The 20,884-nt window shown below is 51.8% G+C and overlaps 2 protein-coding genes across 3 annotated transcripts in view; both read left to right on the top strand.

Annotated features, from left to right (window-relative positions):
• PURA (purine rich element binding protein A) overlaps positions 1-16,358 on the top strand; it is a 46,959-nt gene extending 30,601 nt beyond the window's left edge. The window contains exon 2 of the transcript XR_008423874.1: positions 16,052-16,358. The gene's annotated coding sequence lies outside the window, so the exon portion shown is untranslated. The remainder of the gene's footprint in view (positions 1-16,051) is intronic.
• Positions 16,359-18,714: 2,356 nt separating this feature from the next.
• CYSTM1 (cysteine rich transmembrane module containing 1) overlaps positions 18,715-20,884 on the top strand; it is a 76,627-nt gene continuing 74,457 nt past the window's right edge. Inside the window, exon 1 of one of the 2 annotated variants that reach the window (XM_019424238.2) lies at positions 18,715-18,842. In XM_019424238.2, the coding sequence (XP_019279783.2) occupies positions 18,743-18,842 (100 nt within the window). In that variant the 5' untranslated portion in view covers positions 18,715-18,742. The remainder of the gene's footprint in view (positions 18,843-20,884) is intronic. The other variant, XM_053907425.1, reaches the window with a different exon arrangement.

The raw sequence follows: 20,884 nt of genomic DNA, 5'->3' as shown, positions 1-20,884 counted from the left end.
TCTTTACAGTATTGAGTCTTCTCATCCAGAGACAGAATGTCTCAGCTATGTTCTGAAAGGCCTCTGGGGGAGAGATTCTCTCTTCTGCTGACTCCTGCAATCCCCTCAGCAGCCCTTGGCTGATGCCTCCTGCCACCAGATCCTCCTATTGCCATGTCCTATGATTCTAGCTTATTCATTCCCTCTTCCCACTCAGATATGGGTGAAGCACTTGAGCATTTGCTTTTGCGCAGGCATTCCAAGCTTTATCTTTCCAAGACTCCAAAGAGCTCCAGGGGGATTGTCCTATCTCCTTTGTTCCCTGCCTTTACATCCCGTTCCCAGTATCTCCCTTCTCATCTCGCTCCCTCAGGAATTGCAGTGTTTCTTATCTAGACTAGGACAGCTTGATGTTTCCTTTGGTCGGACTTCCCTGGGAATCTGGTTGGCCTGAAACACAAGCCCTCATTCTGATCTCTCTTTTCATATTATTCCACGTCATTTCTAAGCTTTGTCCCGACAAGATGGACAGAAAGAAGAACTCACAGGGTATTTAAGGGAATAGTAGTAGTATTAGTGAGTCTATGCCAACTACCCACACTAAAGGCAAGAGTTTATTACCACTGATTTGCCAAAAGGTACCAACTCATGGCTCTGCACACGAGCCTGGCCTCCACAGAGCATCTAGGAATTCGTAGCCATTTTTGATCCCTGATTTCTGTCATGTGCACCAGCTTCAGGAGGCAGGCTGCTGCTACATCAGGCTGACTGGCAAAGGGCTAGGGGTGAAGCAAGAAGGTCCTTCTGCTCAAAACCCTTCCAGGGACAGCAGTATTCAGCAACTTTGTTGCTACCATTAAAGCCAAAGGAGCCAGAACTAAAGTTGTGTGGGTTCTCGGGCCAGGCACGGTGGCCAGGAAGTAGGAAAACAGGAGCCTAACATGGGGTCCAGGTCCCTGCCTCACCCCCAGAAGTGCTTTCAGGAAATGTACAATAGCAACACAAAGACATAGGCAGTTTTTCCAAAGTGTCTGCATGCATACTCGGTACCCGGAAAGTCCACAGGGCCCCGACACCCAGACATACTTTGTCCAGCCATGTTCTTCTCCTATTACTACGTCCACTTGGCTCTTTCTGCATCACGTCCTCTTGCTTCCAGGCTCCCGTGGGGTCAGGTCAGCACGAGTTACCACTAAAATATCACCTGTGGCCTTGACAAATCTTTACCTGCTACTTAGCGGGGGGATAAGATTTCAGGGTAAGGACTGCAGAATTTGTTACAGGGATTGGAAGGTTATTCTAACATAAGTCCATTACAGAAAGTGATTCCTAGACATTTGTGTCTCAAAGGACAGAATGAGCCACTCCAGCATAGTGAACCAATTTCAGGGACAGAAAATCTGCCACCAGTGGCTGGAGAAAGTTCTGGTAACACAAACAGAGCTACAGTGTCTGATTCCTTGAGATCTTTCTTTCAAATACGATATGCTGCAAAGATTTTTCCCTAGCAATTCCCCACCCTACTCCCCATGTTGCTTAAGGCCCAGCCAGCCACCCAGTTTTACATGTCTAAATCTGAAATCAAAGTCCTAGGCAGGGAGAGAGAGGGATTGTCACAAGTAATTGCAACATCCCACAAGAATTTGTTTGGAGTTAAAAGGAGCCAAACCTGGGCCTTCTCCAAAGCTTACAAGTCTGAGCTTTTTGAGAACCACATTTGATCTCTTCCAGTGCATTGAATGTAAATGTTTGTCTTGCATCTGCTTGGCAGATCTAGGGGACCCTGTAGAACTCCTGTGACCCACCAAGGTGACAGGTGTGGCTCTCCCTAGTACAGGACAGTGTGGGGATCTGCTTGCTATGAACCACAGGCCCCCAGAGTTGGTCTTAACCTTCTGAGCCATGCTAGCGGTGGGAACATGAGCCCAGGGGAGGAGGAGGGACACAAGTTGTGAGGGGCAAGGGCTCCCAGGTGGCTGCAGGGAGGGACTTGGAGGGGAGGGGAGCGGGCACACTGTTACATCCTTTCTCAGCAACTCACACACTCACTGTGCCCTTGCCCCTGCCCCTACATTTTCTCATTTTATTCTTACCTGTTCACTTCATGACATTGTTTTGAGATGATGTTCTTTTTCCATATAAAGAATAGTCACCTTCAAAGTGAAAGCTTAAGGCTCAAATACAGTAGCTACCCTGACTATATCTCAAGACAGCCCAGCATTATTGGAGGATATAGTTGGCTATTATGAACCATATACAATCATCATCATCATCATCATCATCATCATCAGTTACCACTTACTGAGCCCTTACTTTGTGCACAGCTCCCCCTTGTGAGGTTGACATTGCTATTCCCCTATTTGACAGAGTAGAGGCCAGGCCTGGTGAGGTTAAGTCAGAGTGGGAGCTGGGCCTCCAGAGAACCTGGGACATTGCCATGGCTCATTTTCTTTAGGAAGGAGCAAAAGGAAGCAGAGCCCAGTGAGGCGCCTGGCAGCCCCACCAGTTGGAAACTGCCAGGTGCTATTGGAAGGGCCTTTCATGGCATGTGTTTCCTGGGCCCCAGGTCTCCCACAGCTTACCCAGGACCATTGGGATGTGAAGCCTCAGAGATGGAGATGGAATGGGAGAAGAGGGAGGAGGCCGGGCAGTTCTGTCTTGGTTCCCTAGAAAACGCTCATATCCTCCTGGGCATGCAGGACCCTGTGGGCATGTAGCTCTGCCTTCCTCCTCCCATCTCTCCCGGACACCAGGGGGTGAGGCTTTTTCTGAGAAGTGGGTTTAACATTCCTCATTCCCACCACTCTGGCCCTAGCTTTAAAGAACGCAAAGAGAGCCAGAGTAGGCCAACGTAGATTTCTACTTGAAGGCCAAACTGTCCCTCAGCCCAATTTCTTTCCAGCACAGCCTAATATCTCTTTGTCCCCTTTGCTGATTTACATGGTAGGTTTATTTAATTAGCCAGAGATGAGTCAAAGTGCAGTTGTCCTCAGAGTTAATTAATATTTACTGAGCCACCCCACAGTGAGTGACGCCAAGACTGGACTGTGTCCTCTGTATCAGCTTAGGGAACAGACTTCAACCTCTTGTACCTGGCTGGGATTGGGACCCGGAACCAAAGAGTAGGGATGAGGGATCTCTGAGCTAAGAGGAACAAATGAGGTTATGCACTAACATGCCTGCCATAGTGTGGGGCACATAGTAAGGACTTAGAAATTGATAGCTGTGCTTGCAAATTTTATTTTTATTTATTTATTTTTTTAATTTTTAACCTTTATTTATTTTTGAGACAGGGAGAGACAGAGCATGAATGGGGGAGGGTCAGAGAGAGGGAGATACAGAATCTGAAACAGGCTCCAGGCTCCGAGCTGTCAGCACAGAGCCCGACGCGGGGCTCGAACTCACGGACCGCGAGATCATGACCTGAGCCGAAGTCGGACGCCCAACCGACTGAGCCACCCAGGCGCCCCTGTGCTTGCAAATTTTAAAAAGGAGTGGCAGGGAAAGGTGGCTGAGAGACTATGTTCCCCCTATGGGACATATTCCAAGGGCAGGGGGTAATGGCAGCAGATGTGACGGGATACAGACGCTCAGGTGCACTCAGATAAGCATCATGTATGAAGAAATCAGGCATGCTTCTCCCTATGAAAATAGGCCCCTGCTAGAAGAGAGAGAAAGTGGAGAGTAGATAACCCTGAAGGAATTCATGCAGAGCATGAGTAAATGGAAGCTCTCTTTTAGCTGTGATTGGACTGCAAAGGGAAAGACACCTGGGCAAGGGGGCACTGGCCTATGTGGTCCCTGCTAGGCCTGAACCCTTCCGCTTCTCCAGAGAGCCCTTTGTGCACACACCAGAACTCTACCCCACTCTTACTCAGAAGACTTTTGACCCTTCCAAATGGTGCTTCCTTCGGCCCTCTCCTGTGGAGTGCTGTGACTAAGCACTCACTGTGGCAGAATTTGGTGACATTGCTTGTCCTCTCCCTCTGCCTCCTCTTGGGCTGCCATGTCGGAGGATCATATACAGCCTGCCCCGGCTGACTCTTGGGTTGCAGGGGAGTCCCATTCCCCAAAGCCATCTTTGCAGTTACCAGCTCTAGACAGCCAGCTCCTGACTCTCCTGGCTGTCTACCCCCATCTTCCTCGGGGAAGTGCCAACATAGCCAGTGCCTGTGTTTCTGGGCTCTTCAGTCTCTGTCTGCTAGGCTTGCCCTCATGGCCCCAGCAGAGCCTGTTCCAGAGTCAGGTTGAAAGGTCACCATGAAACAGCCCAGCCCCAGGCATGGATCGGCCTCTTTGGAAGCCAAGGCCAAGTGGGAAGTCATGCTGCTGAGACAGGACCCAGCGGTCTGTCTGTCTCCAGCTCCCACATAGATGGCTTTCTAAGTCAAAAATGAGGCAAGATCCCAGCAGCCGTAAGACTTGGACAAATTTGGGTAGGAGGGCTGAATCAGGCCTCCTGTTTCATTCTGGTTTCATTCTGGGTTTGCCACAAAAAGCTCTTTCCAATTACCTAAGATAAATTCGATAAGGAGAAGGGAATGGGCAAGGGGGAAGAAACACCACAGCCAGATTATCAATTATAGGCAGCTCTAGTAGGTTTGAGGTTCTGAGGCCCCTGCGCCCCCTGCTGGTCCCTCACACAGCCTACTGCCCTTGGGCTTCCTCTTCCCCAGGAGGCAGCCTGGCACTTCTCGCAGAGCTGCTTCACTGGCCCCTTCCCCTCACTCTTTTTAATCTTTTCCCCTTAGGACCTTGCCGCCAGCATCTGTTCTCTCTCTCTTCCATAACCTGGGTTTCCTCCTTCCTGGCAAAAACCTCTACATCTAACCCAAGCTTTTCTTTTTTTCTTTTTCTTTTTTTTGGTAGTGTATGACCCAACCACCTTGCTTTCCCACCAGCACACATGCCCCTCAGAACCGTGCAAGGGGCATCCTTCCTTAGACAGCATATCAGAGCAAGACTCTGCTGCTGCTCCCCAGAGGGGTTTCCAGTTTCCAGCTCTTCCTTCTCCCTCTGTCTTTCCCACTGCAGAAGCCAGCCTTTACCAGGGCCTCTAGGATTGACCACCCTAACTCTCCTACCACCAGCCCTCCACTCCAGATTGGACCAGGAATATCTATCCTCTCTACCACCTTCCCTCTCCTTCCAAATAACTGTCCACTGGGAAAATTTTAATGGCTCCAGTGTTCATACTCCAGCCGGTTCTCACCATGCTCTCCCCCTGGAGTTCCTGCTGCTGGGCCACTTCTGTGCCAATAGTCTCCTGAGTGTGTTTGTCCTCTGAGATTGGAAGTACCTAGAGGGCAAGAGGACTTTTATCTCCTACAAAACCTAAGGGCAGTGCTAGGCTCCCAGTGGGCACCAGGTTGAATGCTGATCTGATAACCTCCTAGCCCTGCCTCAGAGCTCTCCGCCTGCCCTAAGGTCTGGGTGTGGCAGGTCCGAGTGTGGCTAGGTCTGCCAAGGTTACCTTTGTCAGATCACTGCAGAAAAGAGGGGAGATACGGGGACCTTTCCCAGAATGGATGAGAATGGGAGGGTGGCTTTTATTTCCAGAGAGATTGGGTGAGGGGAGGGAGGACCAGTACGGGATGAGGTCCCTGGGTGTCCGTCATCATGCTAGTGGAGAAGCCCACGCGGGATATGGAGGACTTGGTTCCAGGGGAAGTCCCAAACCTCATAGATGCCGCGTTCCATCGTTCCTCCATTCCTCCAAGGGCGGCCTGCCTCCGGGTTTGCAGTCCCGGGACGGATTGATTCTTACGGGACCTCGGGCGGCGCCCAGTGCTGCTGTGGACAGCTCATTCCGCGGCGTTGGCGGCGGCGCCGCCCCGCGAGTCCCCGGCGCCGCCAGGGGGCGAATAAGGTGCCCGGCCACCCTTGGGATGCCCGGGGCGCGGGCGCTACGCTCAGAGAGGCCCGGCCGGGGAAGACGCGCCCGCCAGGACCGCCTCTTGCTCCCGCTGCTGTCGCAGCCCGGCCGGGCCGCTAACTGTAGCCCCGCCCTCAGGCCGGCTCCGGTTTCTCCAGGTGCCCCAGGGCTGGGCTGGGCGCAGCTGCCGGGCGCCGCACAGGTGGCGGGGTAGCCAGCGCACCCGGCTCAGCGCGCGTGGGGCTTTTCCCGGCCGACTCCCCGCGTTCCTTTCCCGCCCCTCCGCCGGCCTCTTGGCAGCCCAGGCTCTGCTCTCACGGCTGCCCCGATTGCGGGGCCGGTGACTGAGTAGGCCGCACCCTGGGCGCAGCAAATGGAGGAGGCTGGCTTTTAAGGATGGGGCGAGGGAGGAAGTAGCTCGGTTCCCCGCCTTCTCCCCACTCCTCCGAATCGGCCGCGGGCGGTGCGCGGGCTGGTCTCTGCTGCGCTCGGGGCGGCGCGGGGGCTCCGGTCGGCCGGGTGCTTGAGACCCGCCGGCGCGCACGCTCTGCGCCTGCACCTGTTGGAGCGGGCCTCTACCGACTCGGACCTCAGCCGGCCTCCGAGATACACGCCACCCCGGCTGCGGTCCGTCTCCTATCGAAGCGGCCGTATTTGGCTTTAGGAAAACAAAACCAAAAAAGTGGGTTTACATTTGCACACGTCGACTCTGCTCTGGGTCAGCTAGTGGTGAGGACCGTATTTTAAATCTGTGGCCTGTAGCCTAAGACCTGGGCGGCTCAGGAAGGATACCTCCCTAGCCCCCACCCCTGGCCTTGGCATTTCTGGGGATCTTTCATCTTTTTTTTCCCTAAAGGTTTTACTTTTAAGTAATCTCTACACCCAAAATGGGGCTCAAACTCACTCTTGATCTTGAGAGATCAAGAGTCACTCTCTCCCCCGACTGAACCAGCCAGGCATCCCTGGATGATAAGCTGTTTGCATAGAAAAAGAGTGCATCATTCTTTGGGACCCAAGTCAGCCTTTATCAAAAATGTCCCTGCCCAACTTGATAGTTGTCTGTGTGTGTGTGTGTGTGTGTGTGTGTGTGTGCGCGCGCGCGCGTATGTAATCCTTTCTGTGTCCACTCACTAGCCTGCATCCGTTCTGGGTAAATATTTCTGTCATTGAATAAAAGAAAGTCAAGTTTATGGTTCATTTCAAAAGGAGTCTTTGAAACAGCACTCTCTCTAGTTGCCTGATAGTCACCCACATTTTGGTTGGGTTTGGTTAGATTTGGGGGTTTTTGCAACCCTCAAAGTAAGGAATAAGTGTTAAATGAGGTCTCAATCTGCTCATAAGCTCTAGTTTCAAATCCTACCATTTAGCACAGGTTTCCACAGTATGACTGCCAGGGCGGATATGTGTCAGTCCTTATTCTAATTCATGATGGTCAGATAGATGCTCAGACAAACCTTTGGGGAGAGGTTCCCAAGTGAGCACACCGGTTTGTAAGCTAGGAGGGGTGATCACTAAATGACCTAAGTTGCTTTTAAGCTCTGAGATGTGGGGTTGAGGTGCAAACTCCAAAATCTGTTTAGTATCCAGGATTTGGGTCCCAGGAGACTCACATCCTCCTCCTCAGTTTATCTGGACTTGGAAGGTGGGCTCAGAAATCAGAAAGCCTGAGTGATTCTGTGGCCCTGAGGAAGCCTTGCCTCCCAGGACACAGTGCTCATGCTCTGCTGACAATGCAGGGCGTCTGCCGCAAGTCTGGCACAGGATCCCACCCGTGGCTCCTCTGTCCAGTTCCCCATGTGTGTCTGAGACTTCCTGGCTCTGTGAAGGCAAGGAATGGCCTGAAGTCCAGAGCCTCATATGACCATGAGACCCTCACGTCTGAAGAGTGGCACTTGTGGGAGCCCTGGCTCCAAGTCCCCAACCTCAGGAGGCTCTGGAGTAGTATCAGGTAAACAGTCTGCATGGCCACAACCTCTGGTCCTGGCCCAGATACCGACTGTGCTGCTACCCAAGCTCTTCTTGGAGCTTTCCCAGAAGTGAGTGCTATTCACATGTGGCTCCCTTAGGGCTTCCCCACTTACCCGAATGCAACAACCTGCCTGGAAGATCACCCCTAGTTCAGCCCACCCAAGGCTCTCCTCCTATGTGCTTCTAGAGTCAGCACTACCCTCCCCTTCTCAGCCCTGCTGGGGAGCCCTTTGTAACCAGGAGAGCTACCTAGAGGAGAGAGCCTTGTTCTCCCTGCCTCACAGATGACAAGGGATAAAGATATGAGTCTCGGGGAGCTTGGGTGGCTCAGTCAGTTAAGCCACTGACTTCCACTCAGGTCATGATCTCACGGCTTGCAAGTCAAGCTCTATGCTGACAGCTCAGAGCCTGGAGCCTGCTCCGGATTCTGTGTCTCCCTCTCTCTCTGTCCCTCCCCCACTCACACTCTGTCTCTCTCTCTCCAAAATAAACAAATATTAAAAAAAAATTTTTAATAAAAAAAAAGGTGTGAGTCTCACTAACACACCTGCAAAGGCTCCTCTTGCCTCACTTTCACTCCCGGTGAATTTTCCATCCCACACGATTTAGCGGGTACCTACTTTGTGCCAGGCACCATGCCCGGGGCAGGGATATAAAAATACACAAGAAGTGGTCCATGCCCTCAGAGAGCTCGTGGTGTCTAATGGAGGAATTTATTCTTTAATTCATTCATTTACCAAATGTGTATTAAGCACCAACTATGTGCCAGGCCCTGTGGCAAGTACTAGGGAGACAGGGAAGAAGAAAAGCTAACTCCAGCCATCTTCATAGTACCACCTCATAGACTCATGGTCCATAGGGGAGACAGACTTAGGAGAAAGAATTATATGCCATGATAAAGAGAATCACAGGATCCTTTAAGCATGTGTAAACAGGGTAGGGAGAGAGTCCAAGTGGGAGGGGCAGAAGGAGGGAGCAGACTGGAATCTGGTATGGTGCTTACCTTCCTCCTGAAACATGCTCCTCCAGAATGCTCCTTCCTAGACCCTGTCCCCCACCTCCACACCCAAAAAATCTGCCAGGGCCTCCACATGGCTCTGTCTCTGAGGATGCCAGGCACCTTTCCTTGGTGCCTGTTAAGTGGTGCCAGGAGGCTGCAGTGTCCCACATGGCCACTGACTCAAGTTTCCAGGCCAGTAGAGGGGTGGAGCTCAGGAGGCGGGGCCATAGAGGGGTGGAGCCTCAGGATGTGGGGCCACTATGGCCCCGCCTCCTGAGCTCCATCGGAAAAGCTGGACTGTGGCATTTAAAAAAAGAACCCCTAGGAGAGGAGCAGTGAAGTTGGGCACATTCATATTCACACTCCCTGCCACTCCACCGGCTCTCTGGCCACCTCATTATACAAGGGCTGGACATGATAAGTCCCCACGCTCCATACCTCAGGAGAGGGGCAGCAAAGCCCCTGGCCTGGAACTCATCCAACAAAACAGCCATTCCAGACACCTGGACCCACCTGGCTTTGGCTCCTCTTCCACTCGGCATCCTGGCTTGCAGCTGGGTGGGACAGGCTACCCTGCTTCCAGGTAAGGACCGCATTGCCCAGACACCCAGGGGGCCTCCCTTGGGAACACCAGTACCATGGCACAGAGGCAAGAGGCAGCCCCTCCATGGCCCGTCCCACCTTCAGACTGGCTCAGGGAAAGCTGAGGATCCCTCTGCTCCTTCCGCATGGCAGCAGGGAGTCCGATACCACCCATGGCTGGAGGCTGGGGGGCGGGGGAGCGCTGCTCACTGTGGGAGCTCGACTCCGGCCTCAGCTCAAGGAGCAACAGTGTGGCCAGGGCCACCAACTGATGTCCGTCCTTGGGGATAGCCTCTCTCTCATGCCTCCTTGGTGTCATCAGGAGAGCACTGCAGGGTGGCCTGCCTGGGAATGACAGCGTCCCTCAGCTGAACGCAGGTGCCAGTGCCACTGCCACAGGTTAACCAGCAGCAGCCTTCAGTAGATGAGGTGGCCTGGATCCTCAGGCAGCCATGTCCTCTGCATTTTGCTTCAGGATGTGGGGCCACTGTGGAATGTAAAGATGGAATCTGCATCTTTACAGATGTGGATGAGCCTGATGTGTGTGTGTGGGAGGGTGCAGGTGTAACCCCCTGGGTGGCTCCCCTTTGTGAGGCCAAAGCCTGGGATCTAGGGGAAAGCTACATGGACCTGCTTTACTCCGTGGCTCAGGCCGTAAGGGAACTGGGTCTCTCAGCTTCCTCTCTGCTACAAAGCAGCTGAATTTTGGTGCCCTTGAGACCCCAAGCACAGGGAAAGGGGCCGCTTCTGCTGCTGGTGTCACTGCCCATGAGTCACCTTTGTGGAGAGAAAAATTGAGAATTCTCATTGCAAAGCCAGGAGCATGGCTCTGAGCAAAGGTGTGACCATTGTTATCACTTTTCTGGCCAGGCATGCGTTGCACCCCACTCTTGAGCAGCTGGCGTCCCCCATGGCCTCCAGGCCAGGGTTCTTGGCCCTTGAATGGCAGGGCTGCCCACTTGTCTGAGTTTCCCACATGCAGAAGATGGAACAAGACCTCCCTGAGCTTTTGAACATGGTAAGGACAATGGCACGACCACTAGGGCCTCCAGGCAAGGGGTAGGGGCAGAGAAGGAGCGCTGACCCTGCCTTAGAGCCTGGTGGGCCCTTTTCTCCTCTCAGTTCAGTTCACTGAGCTCCTTTGTAAGGTATTGTAAATGTTCAAGAAATTCTGACTCTGTTAGGCTGGACAGTATTAAAGTATCCTGGAAACACAAATAATAATAGTAATACACCATTTATGATTCACTTGATATGTGCACTCTGAGCTCAATGAATTATGTGAATTTTATTATTCAGTCCTTACAACTTTTTAAGAGAGATGTGCTGTCATTGTCCCCATTTTATAATCTAGGAGACTGAGACTCTGAGGAATGAAGTCACTAGCCCAGGGTCACACACAGCCAGTTAGGATTAAAACTGACACCTGTCTGTCTCCAGGGTTTGTACCATCCATCCCTCCTACATATATCCCCTATGGCCCTGAGCTGGTGGAGGGAGGAGCACTGGATAGAGGGTGGGTGCCATGCTGGCCTCCACCTTTGGTCAAGTTCATCCTGCCTCCACACAAATTGTTTTTCTGGTCTTGGGGCTAGTGGCCTGATGGTGGGCAGTGAGGCCTCCAGATATCATGGCAGGAAGGTGGCAGCTTGCCCATGTTTCCGGTGGCTGAGCTCCCCTGATGCCCAGGCTGACTCTGCCCTCCACCTTGGGCCTAGGTAGTGATTTCCCAAACCTTGGCACCTGGCAGGCAGGCAGCCATGAGATTGAGGACTCACCCATAAGATCAGAGGTGCCTTTGAAGCCCTAAGCCAAACACAAGTGGGCAGAGAGCCTGCCACAGAAGCCACTTGTTGGTCCCATGTGTCCAGGAGCTCCCGCTGGACACCACTGCCACGGGTCCCAGAGCTGCCCTGGCTTCTGCACTGTGGGAAGGCGTGGCCCTACAGAGGGGATAGGGTGGGGACAAGGGGGAAATAGGATACCCAACCAGCAACCAGAGGGTTCCCTCCCCTCTCCAGAGGACATCACAGACCTATGGGAAAGAGAGTCACCCCTTGTCTGGAGTAGCCAGTGGGAGGGAAGGGGCTCTTTCTGGGGATTATTACATTCAGTCCTTAAAGCGACACAAAGAAGGTGTCATAATTGCCCATTTTACAGAAGAGGAAACCCGGCTCAAGGTCCTTCAACTGGCATGTGGCCTTGTGGTTAACTTCTCTGCTGCACCACCTCCACAGCCCTTACTAGGTTATGACAAGGCTGGGGTTGAAGGAAAGAGAAAGGGGGTCTCAAATGCAGGACTTAGAGAAGAGACAGGAGTCACTTCCGCTCCCACCCCCCACATCCACGATAAACTGTGAACTCCTAAAGCCATGAATGAGATTGATCACCACTCACAGAGTCCAGGGGAGCACCTTCCCCCACGCAAGTCCTGTGTGTGCCCAGCAATGGCACCAGCCCTGTCCTCAGACAGGTGGCAGTAGTGAGAGGGGACAGATACGTTACAAGGCACCTACTCTGGAGATGCAGCATGAGTGCTAGGTGACCTGGAAGGCCAGCCAACCCAGCCTGGGAGAGGGAGAGGTCAGCAAGCTTCCTGGGGTTGCGGGGGGGGGGGGGGGGGGGGAGGGAGATGATCCTAAAGAAAAAGTAGGAATTAGAGAGACAAAAGTGATAACCAGTGGTAGAGGCATTATGCCTCTACCAGAGGTAGAGCATTATAAGCAGGGACCAGGAAGCCTAAGTCCTTTTGAGGCAGCTGAGAAATGGGGGTGAGGAGGTGGGGCAAGAGGCCAGAGGAGAGGGCTGTGGGTGGTCAGGCCAGAAATCACAGACCCTAAAGGCAGGGCTTGTGAGTTTCCAAGCCTGAGGAACCTGGAACAGCCAGACACCCTCCCACAGTCTCCCCATGGACATCACTGTGAACCGGACCGGGAACATTCCAGCCTAATCAAAGCTCAGATCGGCAAGTTCCAGAGGCTCTATGCACTGAGGCCAAGGCCAATTTCCCCCCGGGAGTTTGCCTGCTCCTTGCCCAGCCAGGCTGGAGTGGGGGCTCCCAGGTCCTCTGAGATTCCTCCAGACCCTCAGAAGGTTGGAGGCCCGAGTTTTCCCTCTCCAGATTCTGGGGCAACTGGGTAGGGATGGAGGGGAGCGGGGTGGAAATGGAGTCAGAGGCACCACCTGTATGTAGGAGGAGCTGGAAAATCCTGCCTGAGGAAGAGGACTTTGGAGCGATCAGGTTCTCAGGAGGCCCCTGCTCGGGCTGATATTTCTAGAAAGGGCCCAAAGGCAAGATTTCAGCCTCAACCTGAGCGCAAGCTAGCACTGCTGCCTTCCACCAGCCCAGCCCTGGTCTCCTCTCAGGGGAGACTGGAAGGGAGGACAGACACTAGGATATGGAAGCAACAGCCCCCAGCCCTGGAAATGGGGTGTTGTTTGGCCAACTGGACTGCAGACTCTGTTTTCAGTTAATAATTTTTATTTCATTGTGAAAGCTTCCATTCTTTAATTAACAGTATCATGCTTTTTTAAAAAAAAACAAGAAGACTTTATTTTTTTTAGGTAATCTCTACACTCAACGTGGGGCTTGAACTCACAACCCTGAGATCAAGAGTCACATGCTCTACTGACTGGGCCAGCCAGGCACCCCAACAGTGTCATGCTTTTGAGGGCAGCACTTTTCCTAGGAGGGTGGCAGGGTATAGGGACAGGTATCTTAAGTACACTACCTAATGTCACCAATTTCTGCCTGAGATTAAAAAGACAGAGATGCCCCCTTCCTTCCCTCTTTATACATTGGAGAACCTCCTCTATCTCCTCACCCCTCCCTCAGCTCACACCTTCTCCCCTCTCTCTCCCTGGCTCCCGGAACTGGTCTGTGGCATTGGCAAAAGTTAAATACAGAGAATCAGTGAGAAGGAAGACAGATTAGGCTCCCTCAGGAGAAGGGGTCCCCATCTCACCTCACAGGTTGGCCAGGTAAGTAGGGGTGGGATGCTGGGGGTGAGCTTGGGGTGGGTGACTCCCCTTTCCAGAACCTCTGAGCTTTCTGTAACAGGCCCAAGGACCTGGTGTCATCAGCCGACTGCGCGGGGAGGGAACCTCCCCTTGCTGACCTGGCTGACCCCCATCTGGAGGCTGGCCAAACTCTGCAACTCAGTGTGGCCTTGTCTCAGAGCCGTCATCAATGACAGTACCAGCAGCCACAGCAGAGAAGATTGTGTACTGAGGGCTTACTTGGTGTCTGCACGATGCTTGCGCATTCTTCATTAGTTGTCTTTTTAAATCCTCACATTTAATTTAATGAGCATTTAATTAACCCCAATTTACAGACGAGGCAACTGAGGCTCAGAGGAGTTAAGTGACTTCCCACAGCCTCGTGGTTTATAAGTGACAGTGTCAGGACTCAAACCCAGTCTGACTGACTCCGGAGCCTGTAGAGGGTGGATGAAGCTGGACCAACATTGCTCCTGCCCTACCACGCCAGCTCACCCCCAGGGCATTACTGGGCAATACCTTCAGCACTCTGCAGCCCATCTGACCTCTGCTCATTTTTTTTTTTTAATGTTTATTTATTTTTTAAAGAGGGCAAAAAGAGAGGGAGACGCAGAATCTGAAGTAGGCTCTAGGCTCTGAGCTGTCAGCACAGAGCCCAACACAGGGCCTAAACTCATGAACCATGACAGGAGCAGAAGTCTGACACTTTACAGACTGAGCCATCAAGGCGCCCCTGATCTCCTGCTCATCTTAAGCCCAGTTCTGCCCCAGGGCCTGGCCCACCCTCCCAGAGCTGGGGAAGGAATAGGATGGGCTCCGGAAGGTTCTACAGCTCCTCCATCCTCAACACCCCCAACCCCTGTAGCTATTTCAAACACTCGTAATGCAAAGATCTTATCTGTCCTAGACTTGTTCATTGTGCTTATAACACACTTGATTCGTGTCTCAAAAGTGACGGCTGCTTGGGTATTTCATGGAGAGGGGAGTTGGTGGCAGAGCCAGTGCACTCTGGCACGTGGGACGGGGCCGGAGCTCAGCTTGGCACACTGACGGGGCACAGCCTGGCCAGTGTCGGCGTCACACACACGTCAGAGTAGCCATGGTCACTTTTGTTAGTTGAGATTACTGCGCTCGGCCCGGAAAAAGAAAGAAGGGAGGGGGGCAAGCCCAACAGGTCCAAGTGGGTGAGGGAGCAGGCACCACAGACTCCTGGGGGCAGAGTTGACCAGAGATTTGTGGCTCAGGCTGGCAAGAAGGGATGCCAGGGCTCTGGTGATCACCCCCTCCCCTGCCCTGGGGGGGGGGTTCTCTCCCTGCCTCCCCACTGCTTCCTGCTCTTACCCCACATTGCCTGGGGCACCTGAAACCACCTCCCTCACCTCCCAGGAACATAGGCTTTGGAGTCTAAGGAACCTGGGTTTGAATCCTGAGACTCTAAGCAAGTTACTTAACCTCTCCGGACCACAGTAATGCTAATGTTTATTAAGTGCCCACTATGTGCCAGGATAGTTCGTCTACTTACTAAATCCTCAAAACCACCTTATGAGGGTTGGTGCTATTATTATTGCCCCTATGTTATAAACAAGGAGACCGAGGTTTAGGTCGAGTAATTTGCCAAAGCTGGTAGCTCGCAGCTCCCCCGATGTGCTGGTGGCTGGTTGGTGTGTGGGGACACTCAGAACCACTGGTTCGGCCCCAGCCCACTTTGCAGAGAGGCTGCAGACCCCCCTGTAGCAGCCAGGGATGCTGAGCCAGGTGAGCAGGCTGCCGGCGTCCCACTTCAGAGGCCTCTCCGACCCTGTGGAAGGTCTTTCCTGCCCACCTCCCTGAAAGGCTCTTCCTCCTTCCTCCGGGATGGGCTGGGGGCCTCACCTGGTGTGGGCGTGTCTCCAGGTGACACAAGGGAAGGGCAGGGGCTCTCAGGAGGAACCTGTGTACTTGGGGTGCATTTGTTTTTAATCTACTCCTTCCAACCACTTGCTTGGCCCAGGGTGGGCCTGATGTTCCACTGGGTGATTGGAGCGGTCCCCAGAAGGGGCTGCTTTAAGGGAGGGGTCTTCTTGGATAGCTCCTTATCCCCATCCTTCAGGTCCTAACCCACCAGTCACTTCCTGAGGGAATGGCTCAGGCCAGGCCCTTGTCCTGTCCCCTTATTGCAGTACTAAGTGTTGCTTTAATCACCATCTCCCCTCCCCTCCAGGACTGAGTGCTTTTTGAGGGCGGAGACAAAATAACTTTGCTCATCACTGCCCCTAGGGCCTGGACCCACCTGACTTCTGCACAGTAAGCCAGAGCCTGCCTGGACCCACAGTGCCCCAGGGAGGCAGAGATGTAGCAAGAGGGTGTCCCCAGTGGTGATTGCAGCAGAGCAGATCTGACCCTGATCTGAGGATAAGACCTGCCATCGGAGGTAGGGACGGGCCCCCATCAGCTTCAACTTCCTGCGCCAGTTCGCAGAAGAAACCAAACCAGAACTTACAAGGGACAGGTACCAGTGGAACGGCCCTCTCAGCCCAGACCCTTCACCTTGGCTGGCACCTGCCTTGAGCACTCGGGCTTTGGCCTCTGTGAAGGTTGCTTCCCCAACAACAGCAATAGCAGCATTAACAGTATTACTGAATATTCACCCAGTGCTTACTGTGTTCCAGGCCCTGTGCCAAGCACCTTCCCTGATTATCTCTCAGAATCCCTCTAACAACCTCAGAAGACAGGGGCCGTTTTCATCTTCATTTTACAGGTGAGGAAACTAAAACTCAGTTTAAGTGATGTTTGCAAAGTTGCCCAGCATGTGAGGGGTGGAGGTGGGATTGTGAAGCCAGAAGTCTTAACCCCCAAATGCCTCCAGGGCATGCCTCTCTAATTTGATAGTCAGGGGCGGGTCCCACCCACTCATTGGGCCCATTCATTCACACGTGAAGTACGTTCACACACGCAGAATTGACTGGAACGTGAAGCCCTGTCCCACACCCAGGGCTCAATAGGGCACTCATTCATATTTATTGAACACCTGCTGTATGCCAGATCCTGTACTAGGTGCCAAGGATACACTGGTGAACAAAAACAGACCCAAACTCTGCTCTCATCGAGCATATATTCTAGTGGAAAAGAATAAAATACGTATCCAATTACAAACTGTGATACAGGCCAAGAAGGAAAACTACAGCTGGTTTTGGGGCAGAACAATATGGGAGGACATCATTGAGACAGGGGAGGAGGCCTTTCGGAGGTAACATTTATACCGTAACATAATCAATCAATCAGCCAATTGATTAATCGAGGCCATAGCGGTGGTCAGTTTCACCTGCTGTGATTTGCACCTGCTGTGATTTGCGTAGTAGACGTTTCCTTCAGCTTTCATCTCCATCAAGGAAAGGGCTGCAGTCCACGGCCATTTTGCCATTTGCTGAGAGAAGAGCCCTTGAGTTTCCAGACCTTGGTGACCTCAGAATAAAAGGTGAAGGAAAGTATGACCTCACTTAGCTTTTTTGATAAAGCGGGAAGGGCAGGGTCCCCCACACCCCATCAGTAAGTGAGCGGCTGGCCCCCCGCCCGGCCTCCCTCCCCTCCCCGCCCTCGGAAGTGTGGTGCTCTGTCGCCACCTGGTGGACATAACAGACCATGCAGGGGCGGCCAAGCTCCTCCGTCCAGGGTAGAATTCAGATTGTTGTGGCTTCCCTTGGGCGGCGGCTGTGAAAAGGAGGCAGGGGGTTTAGGTGACTTCCTGGCAAGGGGCGGGGAAGAGGAGAAGGAGCGAGGGTGGATGGGGAACTGCTGCTTGAGAGTCAACTGACTGGAGATGGACAATGGCCCCATTGTGTCCGGGGCCTTGACCTTGATTTCCTGCCACTCTCATCTCCGGCGTGGCATCACCCGGGTCTGATTGGCCGGGAGTCCACTCCGTGACAGTGGGCGGGCCCCGCGGCTGGAACGCGAGGGCGAGACGCGTGACCGAGCCAGTCCCCCCAGGAAGCCCAGGGAAAGCCAACACCTCTCAGAAGTCCTTTCCTCCTCTCTCTGCCCCATGGGGAATGTGGGGGAGCCAGAACCGTGCGCGCTCTCGTTGAAAGGCGTGCTGCCGGGTTGGTTAAGGACTGAGGGCTCTCCTCTCAAAGACCCTGCCCCAAACTAATTATGGGATCCTTGGACACAGTCTGTAGAACCACCCACCCCACCCCCCTTTGTTTTTAAGTGCACATCCATGGATACCATTCCCATTGTAAAAAATCTTAATGCAGTACAAAGCTAAAGTTCTCTCCCTCTGTCACACTCAGCACCCTCCTCAGGTAACTACTGTTGTTTCATGTGTGTCCCTCCTGACTTCATATGACAAATCTGTCTATCATTTAGTGTATGTATTCTCTGGGCCTCACTTTTCTAATCTGAAAATGGGAATGGAAATAATAGAAAAGCTACCTGAGATCATTCTCAGGTGTTTAATTCGGCACCCGGCCTGGGGTCAGTGATTACTGTTACCATCGTTGCCATCTTTCCTGTCAGTATCCTCAGACCTTGGACCCAAATCTGACGTCTAGATAGAAACCTTTTCTCACTCTACAGCCTTCTCCTCCCCCTCCTGCTTCTCCCTTCTAACAAACTGTGATAAAAATCTGTGTTCCCTAATGCCTCTGTGTGTGTGTGTGTGTGTGTGTGTGTGTGTGTGTGTTTAAGCCAGAAAGACCATCTGGTGTTTTCTGCATGTTGTTCCCTGCCCTTCCCTTCCCTCACCCTCACTCTTCCCCTTGCCTTCCATGTTTGACCTAGATGCAACCCCTCACCCCCACTGCGGGGGGAATATCCCATTCTGTGCCAGAGGAAGAGACTTCCATGGCCCACAAGGTGCTGCTGAACCCACAGTGACTCCACATAAAAGCAGTCCCCTGGGAGTAGGGCTAGTGGCTCAAGAGGGAGGGCACTCTGTGACAGGCCACATGGTAGAGCAGTAAGTGCAGGGTCAGCTGGCCGAGCACCCCAGGTTGTGGCCAAGGGCAAGTCCCTTGGCCTCTCTGAGCCTCAGCTATCTCACCTGTGCAATGGGCTCCTAACAACAGCCACCACATTGAGCTGCTGTGAGAATAACGCGGCACCCATAAAGGGACCTGGCACTGAGAAAACTAAATGGTAGTTATTATTATGTTGGAAAACAAAGTGTCATGTTTATTTAGCATTTTATGCTTGCAAAGGGAATTTATAAGTTCTTCCTTCTTTTTAAGAGGAGCTAGTCTGTGGAGAAGGAAGTTTGGTTTTGATTTACAAGTCTCCAGAGAAAGGGAAATTCCTTTACCTCCGCTTTTGTTGGAGCAGCCAGTTGTCACTTCCTGGAGCTGTTGCTGGTCTCTCAGATGGCCCACAGAGCTCCCTCCAGCCAGAGAACACCAGAATACGGGACACTGAAGGACCTCCCTGTTCCAGAGGGCGCAGCAGGGATAACATCAAACCCATGTAAGTAAGACAAGGCCAAATCACCCATTCAATGAGCAGCCGTCAGGCAGGTGCTCTGTGCCCAGCCCGTATCACATGGCACTGCACAGCCCAGGGTCCCTGTGACGCAGGGGCTTAATTAGGGTAAAAAAATTACTACACATACTAGCTAATATTTACTCGGTTGTTATTAGATGTCAAGTATGTTATAAGCACAGTGAACAAACGTAGGACAGATAAGATCTTTGCCCTCAAGTAGCTTGTCTTTTAATGGTTTTCACATGATACCCTCCTCTTTTTTTTTTCCTTTTGCATAATTTACACATATTAAAATTTGCCTTTTTTTAGTGTAAAGTTCTGTGAGTTTTGACAAACACAGTCATGTAACCACCATCACAATCAAGGTATAGAATATGTTCATCGCGTCCTGAATGTCCCTCTTGCTCTTTAGTGACCGACCCCTCCCCCCGCATCCCCAGGCACTGGCAGCCACTGATCTGATGGCTATCCTTATAGTTTTGACTTTTCCAAAATCGAATCCTTCAGTAGGTAGTCATTTGAATCTGGCTCCTTTACTTACCACGACGTTGTGATATCTATCCCTATTGTACATTATCAGCAGTTCATGCCTTGTTTTCTTTCAACTTTTTTATGATTTCTAATTTTATTTATATTTTGAGAGAAAGAGTGAGAGAGAGCAGGGGAGGGGCCGGGAGAGAGGGAGAGAGAGAATCTTAAGCAGGCTCTGCACTGTCAGCACAGAGCATGATGCAGGGCTCCAACTCACGAACCGTGAGAGAGACCATGACCTGGGCTGAAATCAAGAGTCAGAGAGGCTTAACTGAATGAGCCACCCATGCGCCCCTCTTTCAACTTTTTTAAACAAAACTTTTCCAATATAAAGTTAAAAGAATAATTTAGTCAATACCTATAAACCCACCACCTAGATTCAATAATTGTTTCCCTTTTGCTGTATTTCAAAATGATGTATATACATAGGCATATATATTGGCTGAACCATTTGGAAGTACTTCTAGAACTTCAACACAGGGCTCCTGGGTGGTTCAATTGTTAAGCATCTGACTTCAGCTCAGGTCATGATCTCACAGTTGGTGAGTTTGCATCCTACATCAGGTGGGTTCAAGGCCCCGCTTTGGGTGAGGGCAAGACCCTCTTCAGGTAAAACATGAGCCCTGGGTGAGCACCGCCTCTCTCTCTCTCTCTGTCTCTCTCTCTCTCTCTCTCTCTGCCCTTTGTGGGATTCTCTTTCTTTCTGCCTCTTACTTGTGCCTTCTCTCTCTCTCTCTTTCTCTCAAAATAAATACATAAGTAAATAAAAATAAATCCTCAACATCTATTACCTAGGAAGGAGGACATCTGATGAGCATGTCATACAAGGAAGTTGACAACAATTCCCAAGTGTCATCCGCTACCCATCCATTTGCAAATGTCCCCTATTTTAAAAAAAAAAAAAAAAGTCTTTTGTAACTTTTTACCTGGCAGAGTTTTGTTTCTAAATTTTTAGTTTTGAAGACATTATAGACTTACAGGAAGATGCAGAAAGTTAAGAGATCCATCCATTGGACGGCCTCCTACAATGGGTGGCATCTCATATAGAGCTGTTGGAAAATATCCAAACCAGGACATTGACGTTGGTACATTATTGCTAATTAGACTGTAGACCTGATTCATTTTCACCATTTATAACCTGCACTCATTTGTGTGTATGGATGTGTGCATAGCTCTATGCACTTAAGTCCCGTGTACAGATCTGCATCTCCACCACCACAGTCAAGAGGTGGACTGCTACCTCGCCACAGAAGGACTCTCTGGTGCTGCCTCTCTGTATGTACCCGCTCTCGCTACTTGCCTCCCTGTCCCCAGGTCACCGCGATCTGTTCTCCAACTCTATAGTCTTGTTGTTTTGAGACTATTATATACGTGAAATTACACAGTATGCAACCTTTTGAGATTGAACTTTTTTTCACTAAGCAGAATGCCCTTGAGGTCCTTCTAGGTTGTCTTGTGTGTTATCAACAGTTCATTTGCTTTAATGGCTGAGT

Source organism: Panthera pardus, unplaced genomic scaffold (genome assembly GCF_024362965.1).
Source record: "Panthera pardus isolate Hobbes unplaced genomic scaffold, ASM2436296v1 HiC_scaffold_2, whole genome shotgun sequence".
Taxonomy (NCBI): Eukaryota; Metazoa; Chordata; class Mammalia; order Carnivora; family Felidae; genus Panthera; species Panthera pardus.
This window is presented reverse-complemented; position numbering and strand designations above follow the sequence as displayed.